Source organism: Wolffia australiana, chromosome 4 (assembly GCF_029677425.1).
Source record: "Wolffia australiana isolate 7733 chromosome 4, ASM2967742v1".
NCBI lineage: Eukaryota > Viridiplantae > Streptophyta > Magnoliopsida > Alismatales > Araceae > Wolffia > Wolffia australiana.
This window is the reverse complement of record NC_135838.1, coordinates 8,069,607-8,090,572: the sequence shown is the minus strand read 5'-3', so window position 1 is coordinate 8,090,572 and position 20,966 is coordinate 8,069,607. Positions and strand designations below refer to the sequence as shown.

The 20,966-nt window shown below is 39.8% G+C and overlaps 1 protein-coding gene and 1 long non-coding RNA gene across 4 annotated transcripts; one reads left to right on the top strand and one right to left on the bottom strand.

Annotated features, from left to right (window-relative positions):
- Positions 1 to 6,272: 6,272 nt before the first annotated feature.
- LOC144701815 (uncharacterized) lies at positions 6,273 to 9,875 on the bottom strand. The gene is made up of 4 exons (XR_013581106.1): positions 9,658 to 9,875; positions 8,214 to 8,626; positions 7,451 to 7,515; positions 6,273 to 6,738 (listed from the first exon to the last, which is right to left on the bottom strand). It is a non-coding gene; the product is annotated as an uncharacterized LOC144701815 (long non-coding RNA).
- A 2,827-nt stretch (positions 9,876 to 12,702) lies between these two features.
- LOC144701814 (transducin family protein / WD-40 repeat family protein) lies at positions 12,703 to 19,385 on the top strand. 3 transcript variants are annotated; one of them, XM_078573587.1, is made up of 13 exons: positions 12,703 to 12,838; positions 12,911 to 13,080; positions 13,764 to 13,913; positions 13,994 to 14,109; positions 14,614 to 14,765; positions 15,381 to 15,469; positions 15,597 to 16,122; positions 17,086 to 17,241; positions 17,366 to 17,529; positions 17,863 to 17,942; positions 18,131 to 18,242; positions 18,958 to 19,032; positions 19,133 to 19,385. In XM_078573587.1, exons 2-13 carry the CDS (start codon positions 12,991 to 12,993, stop codon positions 19,292 to 19,294), a joined length of 1,872 nt encoding a protein of 623 aa, XP_078429713.1. In that variant the 5' UTR covers positions 12,703 to 12,838; positions 12,911 to 12,990; the 3' UTR covers positions 19,295 to 19,385. The 3 variants fall into 3 exon arrangements, with proteins under 3 accessions (XP_078429713.1, XP_078429711.1, XP_078429712.1); XM_078573585.1 differs by having other exon boundaries at positions 17,345 to 17,529; XM_078573586.1 differs by having other exon boundaries at positions 12,729 to 12,838; positions 12,919 to 13,080; positions 17,345 to 17,529.
- Positions 19,386 to 20,966: the final 1,581 nt, after the last annotated feature.

The following is a 20,966-nucleotide window of genomic DNA, read 5'->3' as shown; positions in this document are numbered from 1 at the left end:
CCTACTCCTACTCCTGCTCCTACTCCTACTTCTACTCCTACTCCTGCTCCTACTCCTACCCTTACTCATACTCATACTCCTACTCCTACTCCTACGTCTACTCCTACTCCAACTACAAATCATGATCCAACTCCTACTCCTCCTACTCCAACTCCTCCTGCTACTCCTACTCCTCCTGCTACTCCTACTCCTACTACTACTCATGTTCCTACACCAGCTCATGATTTTGCTCCTACTCCTGGTCCTACTACTCCTACTCCTATTTCTACTCCTACTCCTATTCCTAGTCTCACTCCTACTATTCCTCCTCCTACTCTTACTTGACAGGAGGCAAATTAAGTAGTATATTTTAATTTGTCGTTGTGAACATAATTTGCCTAAAATCAAATAAATTTAAGAAAATATTGAAACTTACTCAAATGTACAGAGTGAGTAAGGTTGTCTCCACAGGGACAGACCTTTAGGTATATATTCATTAGTTGAGTTGTTAGTAAATAAGAAATAATAATAATAACACTAGAGATAGTGAATATAAGAAGAGTTATGTACTAAGTATAGCGAAGATAAGTATAGAATAGAGAATATCCTATATTATATGAATATGTATTTTATAGATACTAAGAATATAAAGAAGAAAAATATTAGATATTATATTGAGGAATGTAGAAGCAAGAGGAGTTATAGAGATGGATATATGTATATTAAGTGATAACAAGAGGGGTTAGAGGAATATTTATACAGATTAAAAGATACATAGGAAGAGAATAAGTAATTATCTAACTATAATATACTGAGTAAGAGTTTAGATAAGTATAGAGAGATAATATTGTTAAAGAAAGCGCCTTAGGCCTAATCCACTACCCTCTCTCTCTTCTTTTGTCCCACATAGGATTATTCTTTAATCCTACTTTTATTAGACTATATAAAGGCATGTAATCCTCTCTTATGATTACACTGAAAACGACCCTTCTCTCATTCCACATGGTATCAGAGCGACGATTGATCCCTAAAAATTAAAAAAATTTGGTAACCTCTGATACAGACATTTCTTCCCCCAACTCCTCAAGTGGGGACATTATGGCGGCACCGACATTGTCACCACCCCTACCGCTCCTCTGTCACCGAACTTCTTCCTCACCAGCCTCTCCTCACCGGCTTGATCAGGTAACCGCGTCTCCTTGCAGTCCCCTGCTCCTCTTTGCTGGTCGTAGGGTCACCCTGCATCTGCTCCTCGACTTCCTAGTGCGGCCTCCTCTACGGCTTCACTGCTGCCTCCACCGCGGCCCTGCTGCGACTCTACCGTAGCCGCACCATGGCCCCGCCGCAGCCCCACTATCACCCTACTACAACCCCGTCGCCGCTCCACCGGGACCCCGCACGGATCCACCGTGGCTACGCCGCCGCGCCACCACAGCCGCGCTGCTCCACTACGGCCCACGTCACGGATCCATAGCGGCCCTACTGCGGGTCCACTGCGGCCGCACTTACACTTTGCTGTAGCCGCGTCGCCGCTCCATTGCGGCCCACAACAGATCCACCACGGCCGCACTGCAGCTCCACCCCGACCGCACTATCGCTTCCTCGTGGCCCTATCGTGGCTCCATCAGGGCCCCAACATAGTAACCCACGATTCCGCCACAAAACACCGTGGCCCCTGCCACGGTCTTTTGCTGCCCCTACAGCGACATCCCGCGGCCCGTACCACGGCTTTACAAGGCCTCCATCGCGGTCTGCTGCAACTTCTCACGGAGTTTCCCCACACAGAGTTCTCCCCGTCTTCTTCCAGCCTCCCCCTGTCAAATTCCTTGGATCTTTTCAAAAGGCAATCATATCCAAGTCTTGAGGTATGGATCACCTGAATGATTCAAATCCATTGGCTGAGGTTATTTCTCCAAAAGGTTAAGCTGCTCTACAACATTCTATCATAATGCAACTTACTCGGCTGGCATATATCTTCAATGGAAACAATTACGGGTCATGGGCATGTGGATTTGAGCATTTCGTGACATCCCATGATCTGGGTCATCATATAATGGAGGAACCTCCCAGCATGACATCACCGGCATATGCAGATTGGGATCAGCTCAACTCAGCCATATTAACATGGATACTCAAGAGCATTGAACAGCCAATCGCCAAGCCCCTAGGTACTCAAGAGCATTCTACGCTTCAAGCTCACTTTCGGAAAATCCAGGCAATAATTCCAGAATTGGCCATCTATCAGCCAGCTACAACAAACTTGCAAACACTGTAGCGTAATCTCCAAGAGTTGATAGCTAGCGCTTATCTTGGCAGTCTACATTTGTGTACCCCCTCGCAGAGCAAGGGCCCTCTTCTCTCTGGAGATCGTGTTCCTGACATCACTCAGATCTTCTCTGCTATACTTCGAGTGACCACAAGAGCGTCTCACATCTCACAACGGGCTTCTTCTACGTCGTCAACATTGGCAGTATCAGCACCACCTGTTCCAAGGACTGAAGGCAATCAACCATCTTGTGGGAAGGGACAGAATTTGTTTCCCCCTGCTCCTACTACGGTAAACAAAATCACCCTTCCAACAAGTGTTGGTAGAATTTGGGAAGTCACAATCCGCCCAACAAGTGTTCTAGTTTCTTTAGATCATGGCTTGTTGGACTGCAATCATATTCTTTCTCATCGATGGCCCGGCCTGTTGTGAGAGTAAAATAAAGTGGGATTCTCAATCCCATACGGAAGGTTTTCAAATAATGTGTGGCTATATATATTCTAGCATTTCTACATTGTTAGATTCAAATGCCTTACCTTCGCATCGATTGCATGCTTAATCACTTTCTGCGGGCCTACATGGGCCTCTTTGCACCTGACGCAGCCTGCTTGGGCTTCCATGACAAGCGTGCTGTCCCCTGACAGCCATGGGCAGTCCTGAGTGACCTGCACGCTCGGCTATTGTGGTTGGCTTGGGCGCTGGTGTGCCTGGTTGGCTCCTCAGCCGGCCTAATAAACACACTTCTATTTGTCTTTTTTAAGTCTTCTTGTTACCTATATTTATATATGTGCATTTATTTGTTTTCTTCTTTCTCACTTTTTTAATTATTTATTTCTTCAACTTCTACATTGACTTCACACTTGCAATAGCATCGATAACATACTAAAGAGAACATTATAAATGCAAAATTATTGATTATGTAGAACATGCATAAAAATGACATGGAAATGCATTATTTTATTACTTGTTCTATTTAGTGCATGAAATGCAAAAATCTTCTAAAATCAAATGTTATATGCATAATATGTACCCAAAATGACCTTAAAATGTGTACGTTTACATGCCACATTTTAGGTCTATCACTACTCCTACTCCGACTCATACTCCTACTCGGACTCCTAATCCTATTCCTGCTCCTGCTCTTGCTCCTTGATAAGCCAAAATTAGGGTGAATTCTGCAATTTTTAGCCCTTATTGTTCATAATTAAAACTTGTATAATAAAATTTATAAAACCTTAACTTAAGTTCTATTTTGATAAGTATACGTATCGTCCAAGGGAAGCTAGTAGGCAGTTCAATCAGTTGTCTACTTGAGTTAATTTGATACTTATTTGAGTTAATTTAATCGTTAATGTAGCTAAAACTACCCTAGTTAAATTAATAATTTAAAAAGGAGGGTAGAAGAGATGGGAAGACTAGAAAAATGACGGATGTCTAAATCAACTGATTTGATCCAATAAAATTGATCAAAGGAGTCAAGTAGAAGGGTTGAGAAGTAGACTTTGTTAATATTGTTTTGGGGGGATTGGGTATTTAAATTTACTAACTACTATATCATATATACAATCTGATGTATCCTAGAAATTAAACATTTTTATATTATTTTTTTATGTGCAAGTGGAATAATTAGATCAGTTTCATAATATATCCTCTCAATCCTAGTAATGGTTGTACATGCCGTTCAAGCCAAGCGATTTAGAAATTTAGACAAGGGTCAACCAGAAAAATCATAATTTTTACTAACACATAATCCAAATTACACTCAAATTCAAATAGAATGAAGTTCAAAGGTACCACATACAAATGGTCCATGTTGTTTCTCCTCTCTATCTTCCAGTTATGAAAGAGCCCTTTCCATAATGACCTCTTCCACTCGAATATCTGTTTTTATGCTTATGTTAGCTGGTAAAAATTACCATTTTCCCCGAATAAGTAATTAATTTGTATCCATCAATGTAGGCTTGATCTGAATGATCCAACTGTACAGATAAAAAAGGCCATCTAGATGAGCAAATCCATAAAAACATTGTGCTAAATCCGACTTCAATATCAAAAGTCATTAATAAATGAAAATTAGCCAATCTTAGCAGTTGGATAAAATTCCATTTATTTAATTGAGTTTTTTCAATACACGCAATCCCATGTCGATCGCTGATTGGTTGGGAAAATTTTAACTTTTTAAACTCATCCTCTCTCGGCAGGCCACATACCCCTGTCCTGAAATTTTAACTTTTTAAACTCATCCTCTCTTGGCAGGCCACATACCGCTGTCCTGAAATTCAAGAAAGAGAAAAATAAACCAACTACATTTAAAAATGCACTTACTTTTGTGTGTTAACTGTCGCCAGCCAATCAGAACTAGCCAGGTGACCTCCCGTGCATGCCCAACATGGGCGGTGAACTTACCGTCCATAGGAAGGACTTCACTAGCATATTCTGACAAATGATATTGTGCCCCACATTCTTGCCATTTTGCAGAAAGGTCCCTCAATTAATCTACACACGCAAACAGGGGGCCGCCCAAAAGTATTTGTATATATGCCCCTCCCCTTTCTCTTTCAATAATATTTCCTAAAAAACATTGAAAAATCATTGAAGTATTTTGATTAATTCAATAAAACCCTAAAAATATATTTATTGTATTTTCAACCCTACAATGTGCCATGGAGATATGTGAAGCTCCAGCCGATGCACACAACCCTGACTTCAAGTACTCGGCATAGTAACGGCCATGAGTAGTGATTTTATTTTCATGTATTTTGATTTTTCTGAACAGTTCAGACTGGCTGACATGTTTGGGCCTCGTCTGTTGTGTTTTGTTTTTTTTTTTTATGTTTAAGGAGAAATCTCTCATCCGAGACGGTTTCCCCTCTTTCGACCCACTTAGGCATCCTCCCTACTCTATCTACATTAAGGGAGGCATGCCAAAGGAATCCCCTTGAAGTTCATTTGAAGTTGAAAGAGATTTTGTAGATTAGTTCTACGGAAGCTGCTTGTCACCACAACTGTCAGTTCACCACCTCGAGCCCACGTCTCCATTGGAAGAATGACATTGCCGTCGTGCCTTGCTTCCTGACCGTCGCACTAGTTTTTTGGAGTCTTCTTGAAGCCCAATTCAAGAATTTCTCCTTCTTGGTCGCTGTTTTCTTCCTGGCTTTCTTGGATCCCTCCATCAAGAACACCCCGGATCTTAGACGCCAAAAGTCGCCTTGCCCTCTTGCATCCTATTAAACTGCGTTGCTCGGCCCAAAACCTTACTCATCCAAGAATCAGGATCTTGGACGGTTACGTCTCAGACTCCAAGTGCATGTGCCGTACCCACTCACGCCAGGCGCCAAACCACACGCGGGTGCCCAACGCCCTCGCCACCATATGCCAGACCGCGCGTGAGCACCCACCGCCCCCACACACCAGGCCCTAATTTGCATGTGAGCCCAGTGCCCACGCCCGCCGAATGCCAGGCCACCCGCGTAAGAGACCGCACCCAACGTCATGCACACTAACCCATGTGCCCCCGCGTAGCACGCCCGTCGTCCAATTGTTAGTCGCTGCCAACCGTCGGACTGGTGATCCGTGCTACGCACGTTCTAGACACGTTTGCGCACTCCTCACACTCTGCGCGTGCGTGGGTGCTTCGCACACTCCGCGACTATGTGCGTGCTGTGTGCCCCACGTGCTCTGCGCTCTTAGCGCCCCTATATGCCCAACGCCCCCATGCACATGGGATCACGCCCACACCTAACATCAGTCAGCACTTGCAGCCCACCAATGATCCCCATCATCTTTCGTGAAACGACTTCTTGCCACGAACTTCCGGGTCTCAACCCATCAGGTTCCATTGCTCCCCCTCTTTAAATTTCCACTATTATACCTCTTTCAATGTTGTCTTCCATTACGCGCTTCTCTACCTTAGATATTATTTGGTGTATATTACCCACATGTGCAAAAATTTTGCAACAAAAGAAACTTCTTATGTAATCTTTCACCCTCAAAATAAGAAGGGGGAAGACGAGGAAGAGGGGGAAGAAGGGGAAGACGGGAAGAGGGGGAAGAAGGGGAAGAAGAAGAAGAGGAAGAGATAATTTGAGGAAGAGGAAGGGGGAGAAGGGGAAGAAGATGAAGAGGGGGAAGAAGGGAAAAAGGGGGAAGAAGGTGAAGAAGAAGAGGATGAAGAGGATGAAAAATGAGGAGGAGAAGAAGAAGAAGAAGATGAAGAGGGGGAAGAAGGGAAAAAGGGGGAAGAAGGTGAAGAAGAAGAGGATGAAGAGGATGAAAAATGAGGAGGAGAAGAAGAAGAAGAAGAAAAAGAACTTTCAACGAAGAAGAAAAAAAAGAAGAAGAATAGAAGAAGAAAAGAACTGACCAGTGCTGCCATTGTCCGCTGATGCCGCCATCGCCGCTGTGTCGCCGCACGCCATCCGCCGATGCAGTCCACCATATGTCGTTCGCCATCTGCCATATGACGTCTGTCGATGCAACCCGCTGTCTTCCATCTGCCAATAATTTCAAAATGCTCAAACGAAACTTAGTGAATTAGGTTATAGATGTTGGATATCAAACTTTGATATCCAACATCGATATCTGATATTGTCATCCTCCCCCTGAGATGGAGGTAGATGACGACATTGAGACGGATATCAAAATCGGATATCAGTACTATAGCAACCAATATCAGATATTGATATCTGATATCTGAATATTGGAAAAAATATATACCAGAAATTTGCTTTCCAATATCTGGTACAGCATCCGTCTCGATACCGTAATCTGAAATCGATATCAAGATGTGCAATCCCTACCAGTCGTTTTGTTGCTTTGCACATTCCTTTGTGATCTCATCCCAAATAATTTTTACTCTATCGACATACATAAAATTATGTTTCATATCAAGGACCATGATTCCCAAAAACCCCTAGCAAATCAGTGACTCCTCCAAGTTCCATGTCTTATTATGAGGATTCCCTAGGAAAATTGGGTCCTCGAAAGGATGTTCTAAGAGATACCTTGCTTTAGCGACACCTCCACATGCTTATACCACTAATAACCATTTTTCTCGTCAAACTTTATTAGAATATCTAGTGCAGTAGTTGTAACCCTCTCCATCACAGCTACAGTGGCAGGTGAGTCTTCTTGTGCCTCCATCATAGGCTCCAAGTATCTCCCGTCACATTGTGAAAAACGAGCTTGGAGAGAGAGAGAACGTACCAAGAGACTACAACCACATTCTTGTTGATCTGCTCCTGATCCAATACCATGTTGAAAATTTATGCCTAAGAGAGGAAAATAAGGGGAATTTACTATGATATTGGTTTATCAATATATCCCAATGATATGTTATAACCTATATATAAATATTATTATTGGACACTGATAATGTCAAAATTTGTGTAAAAATTACATCGTTGAGACTTTGAGTTTCATCAATAAAATTGATAACCGATACTCATAAATAATTTAATTAGTTACTGATGAGCACGGGTCGTCTCCACAGGGAACAGATATTAGGGAAAGTACGATCTCAATTGGGTGAAGCAAAGAGGAGAGGAATTATGTATAGGGTAGTGAATGCATGATGAGAGTAGATAATAAGATGATAAATTTCTAATTAGGGTTTAATAAATTTAGGATTAGGATGTAAGAGAAAGGAGTGCGAGATGGAATCATAACAACGACATGGTAAGTGGTGTAAACGCGAGTGGTTACAGTGATAAAGATAGTGAGAATGAGGTAGACAGATGGTAGAGATGAGAGACATAGTAATGTATGTTGGTTGAAATAGGACGGAGATAGATGTGTGATGAGATTGTCATGGTGTAGAGTGCATGTGCAATGAAGTTTAAGGTGAGGATAAATAGGGGACGATGACAGAGTAGATTAAGGATGGTAATGGATGAGGATGATAGATGGTGAAGATGGATAAACTAACTAAGGGTGTTGGAAACAATTCAATATAAGGCGAAAGGCTAACCTTAGATCCCTATATTACGTCAGCATCACGGCGTCTTCCTGCTACAGATCAACCTCCCCAATTCTCTGTTGAACCTCCCCAAGCACTTGGAGGAAGTGAGCTTAAAGATGTTTTTTACAAACATTGGGGCTTCATTTATACATCCAACTATATGGATGGATAGAGGACAAAAAGATGAAGCTGCCCTTAAATTTTCTGCTCGATCCAAGTTTTGGATCGTCAGATATCAAGCCCAGAAGTTGGATGATTTTTACACATCGATTTAATTCAAATATTTCTCTCTCCTCATCCTCGTCAACATCGTCACGTCATTCAATTAGGATTTTATCTCTTCTAGGCATTAAATGTGATGATTGGCTGAGATTCCTCCTCGTCATCTGTGATCGACAGCTCTCGTCGCACCATGTGTCGCCCTAGGAAAAAGACAAAAAATAATAATGATAGCGATGTAACACGATGATCGAAATTGGTACTTTGTATCACGTCCGGTGGGTAAACTCTAAATGCGATGTTAATGACAAGGGGGAATGTATATGATTTGAGAAGAAAACAATAACGAGAAGTAGGTCAGTCGTCGTGTGACCCGAGAAGCAGCTCAATTGGACAACACGTGACGGGTTTTGTAACGATCAAGCTCCCAATGACCCGCGTGGTCAGCTTGATGGCCGACCGGAGGGGAACGATCTTTGTCCAAGAGCGTCCACATAGTCGTCGTGATCGAACTGATCCAACACCGTCAATGGGAAATCTTACACTGTACAATGGCTAATTCAACCTTCTCATTTAACCTGTCTAGGGGCAGCGGAGCAATTGTCAAACCGGCACTGAAGAAGATAATTAATACTGAATAAATAGTGGGGAGGAGGATATGACGTGTGGGGGTAGTTCTGGACATGCAAGGCACGATGTAGATGGTCGTTGAATCGAAGAAGTGTGAATAATGAGCTCCCAAGTAGAATGGTTGAGTCGGCCGCCTGGCAGTTGGCAAGAAATGAGAAATCGCTATGTCCACGCTTGAGATAGGAAGCTTCACATTCTAGAATGAATGGAGGTTCCCAATAGGGGAGGAGTGGATCATAAACCCGCTGAATTCGGGGTAGAATCAATGCCGAATGCCCCAATTCAGAAAATCAAATGCGACGACACGGCGGATCGTGAAGCTTCGTCACAACTGGGATGAATTTCTGTACAAAAAACCTCGATGTAGATCGCACGGACCGCCGCGGTTGAGCACAATGAGATTAGACCAGGTATGATCGAATTCCCCATTCAAAGCCCACAAATAACTGTCCGTGAACACGATATAGAAGCAAAGTCGATTCGCCGGTCAACAGAGTTCTTTACGGGTGAATTCATTCACGATCAACAATTCTCTATGGAAGATCAATCTTCAAACTCTCAATTGAGTGACTATAAATAATAAAATCGGGATTTTTGCAAGGACCTGTGAGGTTGAAGATTGTTGGCAGGGACATGTTCCGATGGTTCAACTGGTACTGAACGGAAATCACCCTTCTCCAGGGGGAAGAAGGAGCGTTGGAACAACAAAGCAACAAGATGAAATTCTTCTTCTCCAAACAACAACTTCCACAAGGACAGAAAATTACTGTCAACAAGAACAAGGTCTGGATTTTCTTCAATTTTTGCAAGTCCGTTCCCACGTCCCCCCTTTCCCATTTACTTATAGACTATAAGTTACAGTGGGGTTGTGGCAGTTAGGGGACTAATGGGTCTTTTTTGAAGCTTATTGGGCTTCCCTTAAAAGGTGTCTTTTAGGGAAAAGAGGAGTCAATATTGACTCTTCCCCTTTTCCTAAAAGATACAATTAAAATACTTAAACAACAAACACGATACAAGGGGGAGGCCTGTACTCACGCAGGAGGGGCCTCCTGACAATCCAAAGATGAGAAGAAAAGAAAAGAACATAAAAATACGTGACACGAAGCGAGACGACGACGCCGCTTCTCAAACCTGATAATGGAACTGTAGATTCTTCACGTCAGCTTGGGCTCCACGACATGGCTGGCGACGGTCGGGGCTTGATCGATAGGATGGCCCTCCATAAGATAGCTTATTAATTAAATATATTATTTTATAGCTTTTGTCGTAGCTGGTGTGGTGTCACATCAGCGCATGCCACATCAGCAATTTCCCCTTTCAAAACCAATAGAAATGTGACACGTATGAGCCACGTGTACAGGTGGCACTCTGTGGTGCTGCCACGTTGTCGGTCGTCATTGTTGACTATTCCAAGGAGAGAGAAAAGAGAGAGAAAAAATAGTATTTTAATCCTATCTTTCTCGGGCCACAAATGCATTTATTGTTAAAAAATAGCTCTTTTTCCTGATTGTTCCACGTCATCTGCATGTAAATATGATTATTTCAATGCAAATAAACATGTAAATATGGTCATATTAAGGAGTATGTTATCAAACCCCCCCAAACAACTCAGCCCATCTCCCTCGAGGAATCTAAAACCATGAATCTAATCCACACACGTGATTTAATCATCAGTTTTTGAATGACGTTACGATTATTTAATCATTGTTACCACTATCATGTTGGGAAAATCATTTTGGTTTCATCTCAATTAAAGATTATAACCCAATATTAACCTTAGTTACTCCATAATAATTCTAGTGAAACTAACTTTTGGGCGTTGATCAATATCACATTTTCAAGGATTGAATTCATGATTTCGTAGTTATTGATTAAGCATCTTCAAGCCATTATTTAATTAAGCCTATTGACGTATTCACACAATATTTTGAGCATTGGATCTCCTCTTCTTTACATGAGTTATGTTGTTGGAAATCCTAATTCCTCTCCATCTAGTCTCCACTATAAGTGACGTCCAAGGGAGATGAATATAAGAAAAAGGAGGATACTCAAACTAACTCGTATGAGAATAATATGAAGGCGCCTCCCTCTATTTATGCTTTACGGGAGAAATTTTCATAAAGACAATAGGAAAATTTTATATAAGTTATTGTCCTCAGGTAATTAAAGTCCCCAAACTTATAGTATATCCACCAGCGTCCAAAATCCTTGAGTGTGCGACCTATAGGCCTCATATCAGTCTAGTTATAACCTCAATGTTCCAAAACTATTTATTTGGATGACTTGTATAATAAACTACATAACATATAAATTAATTAACCAATTATCAATTTAACTCAATTAATTGATTAAGTTACCAGCCCATGGGGTGCGAACCTATACCTTATGGCCTAGAAGATACAAAAGGACTATGTCAGTTTTCTAACTGAACATTTTTTATCATCAAACTGTAGTCGGCCGTTAGAGTAGTACTAATGTACGGAGAAATCATCATAGGACGCCTTCTGTAATATTTCTAGTACCATAGCGTGGGATTTTGTTGTACCATCTTCCTTGAGTCAATCTCCTCTAATATCGAGGAGAGTTTGGAATCCCCAGATTAGAAACTTATAGTTCATAGTCAAAATAAAACCATTCATCCACAGGGCATCTTTGGAGTCCTAAGACTAAGGACCACTATCACAACCGCAACAATAATCAGCATGATTTACGATATGTATAATAATATTGGAGGATTTGTACGGATGAATTCAACAAACTCTTTTCCCAAATAGAGCTCAATATATGTCATCTCCACATTAGTGGTTACAAGATCGGCCATAATTATAATATGAGTGGAACTAGATAATGCTATTATTCTATATGGGTATTTTAATATCCTTATGGAGTATCTTTTGGATACGAATATCTAGAACACATGTTTTGAGACTAGTGATCTATGTATTATGATCTCATCATAATTCACTTAGTCATTATATTTACTTTTGGACTTTAATTACAAGTATTATACGTGCATTATAATGATATATATTGCAAGTCACATACATCTCCAACACTATTCTCAAGGCCAAAGGGAATTTATTACATAATTTTTAGTATTTAAGAATAAATTAGTAAATATCCTTCCCATCTAAGAATTAAGAAATGATTTCACTGTATGGATCGTGTAAAATTATTGAATAAGCATGTGGTTCTTATGCAATGTTCACACTCACAAAGGAGTTAGTGACTAAATTAAAGGTATTACACATTGTCAATAGATGGATTTATTTTTGTGTCATAATAACTCCTCTACCAACGATCTCCGCAATCAAATAAACGTGAGTCAGAATACGGTTAGGCTTTTGACGAGGCGCTGGCTCTTTTATTTGTGCAACTACTCCAGTGAGATCAGACCTAGTATCGAAGGAACTATACCAAGGTTGGTTATGAACTTCTTAAAACTCATAAAGTCTGCTAGATGTGTCCTACTCGGAACTCTTATAACAGAAATATCTTATTGAACTTAAAACATGATTATTTATTCTAAGTTAAAATGAAGCATTTTTTGAAAAAACATCCATCCAAACCCTACTAAAGTGGATACTAAAGCGGTTTGCGGATCTTTATTAGGAGAGTATTGGATAAGAATTACACTAAGGGGACCCGAGTTGGATCCGTTTTGGTGAAGGATGTCGCTCTTCTTGCTCGAATTAGTGAACAGCGTCGCTATTTCTCTCTCTAGCCGCGGCGGCGTTCATCTTCCCATCGTGCAACTTCTCGTGCTTCTGGGTTTTCTTCGAGAGGTTCGACGGCGTGGAAAATTATCATCTTTATGTGTTTTTTTGCTATTTCTTGCGGTTTGATCTTGTTAATAGTCTGGCAGCGGCGGGGTTTTATCTGGGTTTTAGGCAGAAGGAGTGTAGAAGGATTAACTGAAGAGCTTTTAGATTTTGAAATGGCTCCCTCTAACATCAAGGACCTGTTGACGGCGTTCAGTCCTCGTTCTGAGTATTTTGCTATCTCTTCTGGCGATGGGCGAGTCAAGGTGTCTAAAGCTCTGTTCTTCCCTTAGATTAATGCCTTTTTTTTGTTATAATCGTTTATTTCGTTGCTCTTGGTAATATTTTCTGAGGAATCTTTGTGTCGTTTGGAATCGTGCAATGTCTGAAACTTCACATGGTTGCATTTTTTTAAGAATGAGAAGCACATCTTCAGGCTCAATTTTACGAGGAACAGATCTTAAGGCCATATCTGGATAACAACCCTTATTTCCTTGCTCATATGAAGCTTTTCAGAGTATTTTTGTGTCGTTTGGATTTGGGTGACGCCTGAAACTTTACATGATTGCATTGATTTAAGATATGGGATGCACATTGGAAGGGCATCTTCAGCTTGAATTTATGACTACAGTATCAGACGACATTATGGCCATATTTTCACACCGATCGTTCATTTCCTTGTTCTTTGTGAAGATTTTCTGAGGAATTTTTGTGTCTTTTGGAAGTGGGTGACGACTCAAACACGGGGTTGCAATTTTTTTCTTAGAAATGGGAGGCACATTGAAAGGGAGCTTCAGCTTGAATTTACGAATATAGTGTCGAAAGACATCATGGCCTTATTTTCACACCAGCCTTTAATTTCCTTGCTCATGAGAATCTTTTCTGTCGACGTTTTGTGTCGTTTAGAATTGAGTGACGCTTGAAATTGTTCATGGTTATATTTTTCTAGGTATGGGATACCTTGAAAGGGCATCTTCAGACCGAATTTTCGAATATTGTATCGAACGAGACGTCAGGAAGTTTGTTTCCAAAGTCGAATGAGCGTGGGCACCTATCCCTTGATTACAAATGCATGCAATGGGTGCAGTTGGGGAACAAGGTATTTTCTTTTCCTATATTTTTGTTTAATTAGGATTTTTTTTTGATTTGGGTGTTATCGTTATGGATTATGCTTTACAGAAGAAGAGGAAATCTGGAAATCTGTTGCTCGTCTTAGGAACAGGCAGCGGGGATGTCTTAGCGCTCGATGTCTCTTCTGGTACCATCAAGTGGAAAGTTAACGACTGTCATCCGGGGTACTACCTTCCACAACTCGTAAAGGAAATAAACAATTTCCAAGGGGAAACAGTGTCCACTTATATTAAATATCTGTTTTTTTTGTTTTTTGGTTTTGTACTAGCAATTTATGTTGCGTCCCATCACTCGTCAAAAAGAAGTAAATCAGAAAATTTGTTTTGCGGGAAAATCTACAGACCGTCCAATTCATCTCCAAAGGGCAACTAAATTTTTTTTCTTGATTTTGATTCCCAATAGCTTCTTTTCATAATCTGATTCAGATAATTCAGTGCCTAAAGTTTGTCGTTTCTTTTGAATTGAAACGTTAAATGCCTTATAAAGGATTATATCAATAATTTTTCTCATTAATGGGGTAAATGATCGACTCATAACTAATTTCTGTCGGCAGAAATCTATTCTGGAAATTATTCCATTCTTTGTCCCTTGTTCCATCATCAAAAACAGTGTTGCTTTTCTGGTGATAGTATAACTGTTCGTTGATTTAAGCCTTGAATTATCTTCAGGGGTGTGAGCTCCGTTGCTTTCTCAAAACAAGGCTATATCTACACAGGGGGTGTTGATGGTACTATTTGCCAACTCGATGTGTCTTCCGGAAATCTTCTCGGGAAACTTCAAGCTTTCACAAGGGCTGTATCTTCCTTAGCTATATCTCCCGGTATGTCTCAATGGATATGTTTCAGAAGACAGGGGATAATGTTGATGCATCTTTTCAATGCATATTTCGGAGGGTTTTTTAATAAGTTAGTCATGGTGAAAATCGGATTGCAGGTTGCAGTCTTTTTTGTTAATATTTCTTCATTTGTTGGAAGGGACATATATTTTAACGCTCTAAATAGGGTTCCGTAACTTTTCAATTTCTCTTCCCCTGTCAGTGGATTGTTCCAGATGTAACTGCTCTTTCTTAAAGTTTTTACGTGCAGTATAACAGCGACCACATAATCTTGAAATGTTGGTTTTGCGTGGACAACTCTATGAACATCTGAATAGCATGTTGATTAATGGAGAAATTTATTCATGATTTCTTTCGGCTTCAGAGTTGTTGTTTAACTTTACAGCAAAAATGAAGAAAATAGAGTCATTTTTTTTACCTGCCAATTTATCTTTCGTTCTCCCGTTTTTATGTTGATTTTCTCTTGTAAGGCGTTTTGTCTTTGTGTTTTCGGTTACTGAGATGATATTTGGTTTTACTTGTGCCCCATAAATACGTACTTTATGTAATTTTGGTTAAGAATTTCTCTTGACAAATAGATATGAATTTTTTTTATTTCAGATGGGAGTAAGCTGGCTGCCGCTGCATCTCAATTAAAGGTTTTTAATTGCTCAGATAACAAGAAGATCCAGAAATTCTCTGGTCATCCTGTGAGTTGTCATCTTAGCTTTTCGTGACTGCACAAAGTGGTTTTTTAGAATGGAAATAGTGAATATCTTAATTGGATGGTCTTTATCAAAATTAATCAAAATTGTGATGGAGAATATTATTATTTAGGTGGGCGTGCGCTGTATAACTTTCAGCGACAATGGGAAGTACATTTTATCTGCCGGAATAGGCGAAAAATTTATTGCCCTCTGGAAAATAAATGGAAAAAAAAAGCAATCCGCAACTTGCGTTCTTTCAATGAAACACCCGCCCATATACTTGACGAGCAAGCTCATTGATTCTGATAAGGCAAATAATTCAAGCTTCTGCGTCCTAGCGCTCTCGGAAACCGGTCTTTGCTATTATTGGCAGGAAAAGACACCTGAAGAACTGAAATTTTGCAAACCTTCAAAGATATCCACATCAATTGATCAGGATAATCTTTCCTCTATTCTCTCTGCGAAGATTCAAGGGGTTCTTTCTCCTGCTTCTGTTATGATTCTTTTTGCGTGCGGTTCGGTGGTCAAGCCAGTATTTGAGAAATCTTCAGTGGAGGTTGGCGTTGATGTAAACTTCAGTGGCCGTCATGAAGGTGTTCTTCTGCCCAGTCGCCATTCCTCCAGCTCGGGAAAGGAGCTGTCAGTCAAAGTTGATGGTGAGTTGGATAATGAACACTCATTCTATATATTTGATGGCATTTATTTGATTTTAATTGTAATATGTCGATGCTTGACTGCGGCATGAGCATATTTCATTTTTTTTATCTTTTAGGTTCTAGATGGATCTGAATGATATCACGTTTGGAGTGCGCAGTGGAGAGTTATAGTTGTTGTTGACAATTTTTTTAATCTAAAAAAAATTAGTTAAAGTTTGGTAGTATTATTTTTTTGATATCCTTGGCATAGATCAGGAGATAACATACAATGGGGTGATAGTGATTAGCATCTACAGATTGGAAGTTCCTGGTTAATTTATGTATCTTGATTAACTCTTCAAATTCGACCAGAGATAGAAAAGCTAGAATACCAACCTTTTGGAGTTAAACTCTCTATACTTAATAAACCAATCACCGTCTCAGATTTTGTTTGATAAAAAACAAAAGAAAAGACTCCAAACAAAACACCCGGTATGGAGCCATTGTTGGTCGATTGCCTACTCGGTTTCTCCCCATTCAAAGAGGACGTTCCGCTCATGTCACTTTCGCAAACACGTGGATGAGTCCCTATCCCCATCTCCGGGTTTCTGCCCTAGGGGACCGATCAGTTGAATGTTTACAATAGGGGCGACTAGCCAGATTCCAGCAATCTCTCGAGTTATTGGAGTGTCCACATCTCCGTATCCCCGACAGGAATCCTTCAGTCAGTCACAGCCTTCTCGTCTTGACCTTCACTTTAAAATACTCGGTTTCATTCTTGTACAGCAGGATACGCTGTCACGATTGCATAACTATATGCCGAGCACTTTAAATCTTTTGAGACAAGTTTCTGTGATTAACTATGTGATTTTTGCAAATGGAGGAGTGAGTTTTTTACAAGTAAAACATGGAATTCCAGAGTCCAAAGTTTCCTCAAGTTTCTTTTTTATATTCCTTTAACGATTTTTTTCGTTGTCTGAGCAGTGACATCTCTGGACCGCGCAAACGCTGAAGATGCTACAATGCCGATCGCCAAGTTCTATGATTCTCAAGAAAAGAAAAGGAAGAGTTTAAGAACAGACACTGCCGAGTTTATGAACGAGTCTTCTATTTATACCAAAGATGAATCTCGATCTAAAGGTAGAATCGTACCTTTCTTTATGTTTTCATTGACTGCATTCAGGAGTCATGTGTACTGCCTTCTTCTTGTGAATTTTTTCTGCTCTTTTTGAATATTTCTTAGATTCTGCGGATGGTATTGAAGGGGACGAAGTTACCTTGTGCCTCGAAGAAAGGCTCAAATCTGCGGGTATTCTTTGTGATGGAAATGAGATAAAGTTTTCTAAGCCTAACGTCGTGACCAGTTTAACACCTGATCATGGAAATGATCCTTATTGCTTAGTTGGGACGAGCCTCCCTGCAAAGAAGGTACACTTTTAGACTCATCATCATCCATGACACTAATTTTTTGATCGGGATCATGATAGATAGTTCTTCTTCAACATCATATCCTTCATCTGTGAGTTGATGACAGATGGTGATGATGAGTCGTCATTGTTTACTTGTCACACTCTCTATTTTTACTCTTTTCGTGTGAAGACGATGACTCATTGACCCTAGTTGATGATGAACTCGTCATTGTCAATGAACCCGACAATTCTTTGTTGCTTATCATTTAGCCGAACGAATACAATGATTCAAATTCCCTTGAATCAAGCTCAACGCTAGTCTTGACTGTTTTATATTCCCTTTCTCTTTTAGGTTAAGTCGATCGTTCTATCCATGAGCCCGCCTGATGCATTGAAAATTTTGGAAGCCTTGTTGATTATGTGGCGAGCTAGGTTTGTACGCTGCAATTCTTTTTTTATGGGGGGTGAATATCATGCGTGAAAATTAGGTTCTTTCCATTTCTTCTTTATTTTCGTCAACGGTCATTGTCCGAGACAATCTTTCCTAATTAATGAACAGATTTTATGAAATTTTTGCCGTATTTAAAACTCTGTTATCTCGTTTTTTGACAATTTTTTAGGTCGGTCGATGAAAAACTTGTTCTTCCCTGGATCTCGTGTATTTTGGTCTGTCATGGTCATTTCATTGCGTCGCGTGGATCATCTTTTCACCTGCTTTCCACTTTGAGCAAGGTATGTCTTGATTCAGTTTTAACTTATAGTTTACCATCATAGGTCGCAATTCTCCCTTTTTAATTTGTTTTTTGCTTGTATGGATCTAATGTAGTCAGTTGATTTCATGTTTTATATGGAACTTAGTTTTTATGGGTAATTTTCTTGCTGGAAATAATAGGTCGTGGTCAAGTCATTATTGTTGAGAACCCAGCTAAGCTTCTCATAATTTCCCATCGTAGATTGCATTTCCCTCTTTAATTTTTTTTTAAAAATCTCCCTTTAAATGTGTTTTTTTACACGTATGAATCTAGTGTACACAGTTGAATTCGTATTTTTAAATTTGCTTTTTTTACATGAATGAATCGAATATGCTCAGTTGAGTTCATGTTTATGGGGGAATTTTCAGTTTTTTCTTACTTTTGAGAGCCCACATATGCGTACAGGAAAATTTTAAAAATTTAGGAAAAAAATTTTGTTGCTTGTGTTTTGAATTGCCTTATTTGGTTTATTTTTAATAAATATTAAAAAACTTGACCAAGACTTTTTTTATCGTTCTGAAAATCGGCACTCTTCTTGTCTGCAAAGCGACAAAATTTCATTACCCTTAAATTAAAGAACATAAAAGTCCACTCGTGGTGCATATTATACTTTTATTAATAATACACAAATAAATTGAGATTCTGCTAGACATTGTCATGAATCAAATATTACCAAGAGCCTATTTTCTTTACAGATGTCTGGGGCCAAATCTGCTGCTATTAGAAGCCTTTTGCAGCTGTCAGGTCGTCTTCAACTATTCTCCACCCAGGTCAAATCTATCATAAAATTTTATATTTCTGGCAATTCTTTGAACTGTTCCCTGACCAATTCTTTGCTAATTATATTTTTTATCTAAAATTCTCCCGCAGGCTGGTAGCGGAAACACAAACAAGGAGCCAGAGTTCAACAGAGCTGACGAGAGTGACGTCGAAGATGACGACGTCGATGATGTGATCTACGGTGCGGATGAGAACATGTCAGAAAGCAGCAGCGATGATGAGGATGATGGTTCTGAAATGCAGGAACTATGAAGATAGTCCTCATGACTGACGATTTTTTTTGGCTTATGTTTCTTAAAACATGGAGATGGGGCAATGATCAAGGTTTTGTCATAGTTCTTGATCTGAACTAATCTTCTGCTTTAATTCTGAGAAGACCCCTCGGTTTTCTGGTGAAGTTTCACATTCATTGAACAAGAAGAAATCATGACATCTTTCAATTTACTGTGTAGATATCAAGATTCAGGTATCGAAAGCCAGATTAAGTTAGAGATGGTGATAAATGATATTTATGAAAAGAGAAGGAGATGGTTCTTGATCCAATCGGTAGCATGGATGTCTTCTTTAGTTAATGTCCATCTGCATGAAATCCCACGAAATCATGGCATCTTTCAAAAGCACAATGTTCAGAGGTAGAGAGACAGATAAAGACCCAAGTCTGAGAAGTTAGTGTTGAGATAAAGGTTGAGGTTGGGATAGAGGTTGAGGGTGAGAGAGGTTGGGGTAGAGATAGAGATGGAGATAGAGATTGCAGTGGTGGACAGAGATGGAGATAGAGAGCTGTGGCAACAGAGATGGAGATAGAGATGGCAGTGGCAATTGAGATAGAGATAGCAGTGTCCATAGATATGGGGATACAGGTAGAAGTGGCACTAGAGATGGAGAAAGAGAGCAGTGGTGATAGAGATAGAGATAAAGATAAAGATAGCAGTGGCGACAGAGATAGAGATAAAGATAGAGATTGCAGTGGCGATAGAGATAGAGATAAAGATATAGATAGCAGTGGCGATAGAGATAAAGATAGAGATAGCAGTGGCGGTATAGATAGAGATAAAGCTAGAGATAGCAATGACGATAGAGATAGAGATAATGATAACTTGCAAATTATAATGTTAAATTGATGAATATTACATTACATATATGTGTTTTATTGGCCATATTTGTATGTCATCATACTTTAATGGACATAAATGACTTGCACTACGGTTTTATAATTTTTAAATTTTTTAGTATTTTTACATGGTATTTAACCTCAGTGCATTGAAGAAATATTTTTTGCAGGACATAAAATATTTGGCTAGAGTTTGTTATGGGTTTTACTAATTTTCTGGAATTTTTCCGTATTTTTTATAATTTTTTTCCATTATTTAGCCAAGAAATTATTTATAGAATTAAAAGAATGTTTATTTAGTATTTTAAACTATGATTTTTAATTAGATTTGTGGCGTTTACGTCATTCGCCCGAAAATTTGGGCAATTGATTGGCATCGCAATGTGTGATGCAATAATGAGCGAATCATGGGTCGACGAAAAGAACCTGGTGCGGGCAGTGAGGAAAAGGTAAGTTTTGTCATTTTTTGTTTATTGGTTTTTTCCTGCAATAAATGCACGCAGAGAATCGATCTCCGCGTGCATTTATGAAATGAGAATATTCCTCGTTTCTAAAACACGTGGAATCAATTCGCCGCGTGCATTGATTGCACAATGCAATCGATAACCGCCTGTAATGATTGTTAAAGAATAGGCTTTATCGTTTTCTTATTTTTTTTAAACAGGTGCTGACGTGGGACGACATGGCGTGATCTCAGCCACACACAAAAAGAATATTTTTGTCTCTATCTTACAGGGATGATTGCGGCCTGTGGAAGCGCGCAAAGACTTGTCAGAACGCGATCCAAGGGCGGAGAAATCAAGGGGAAAAAAA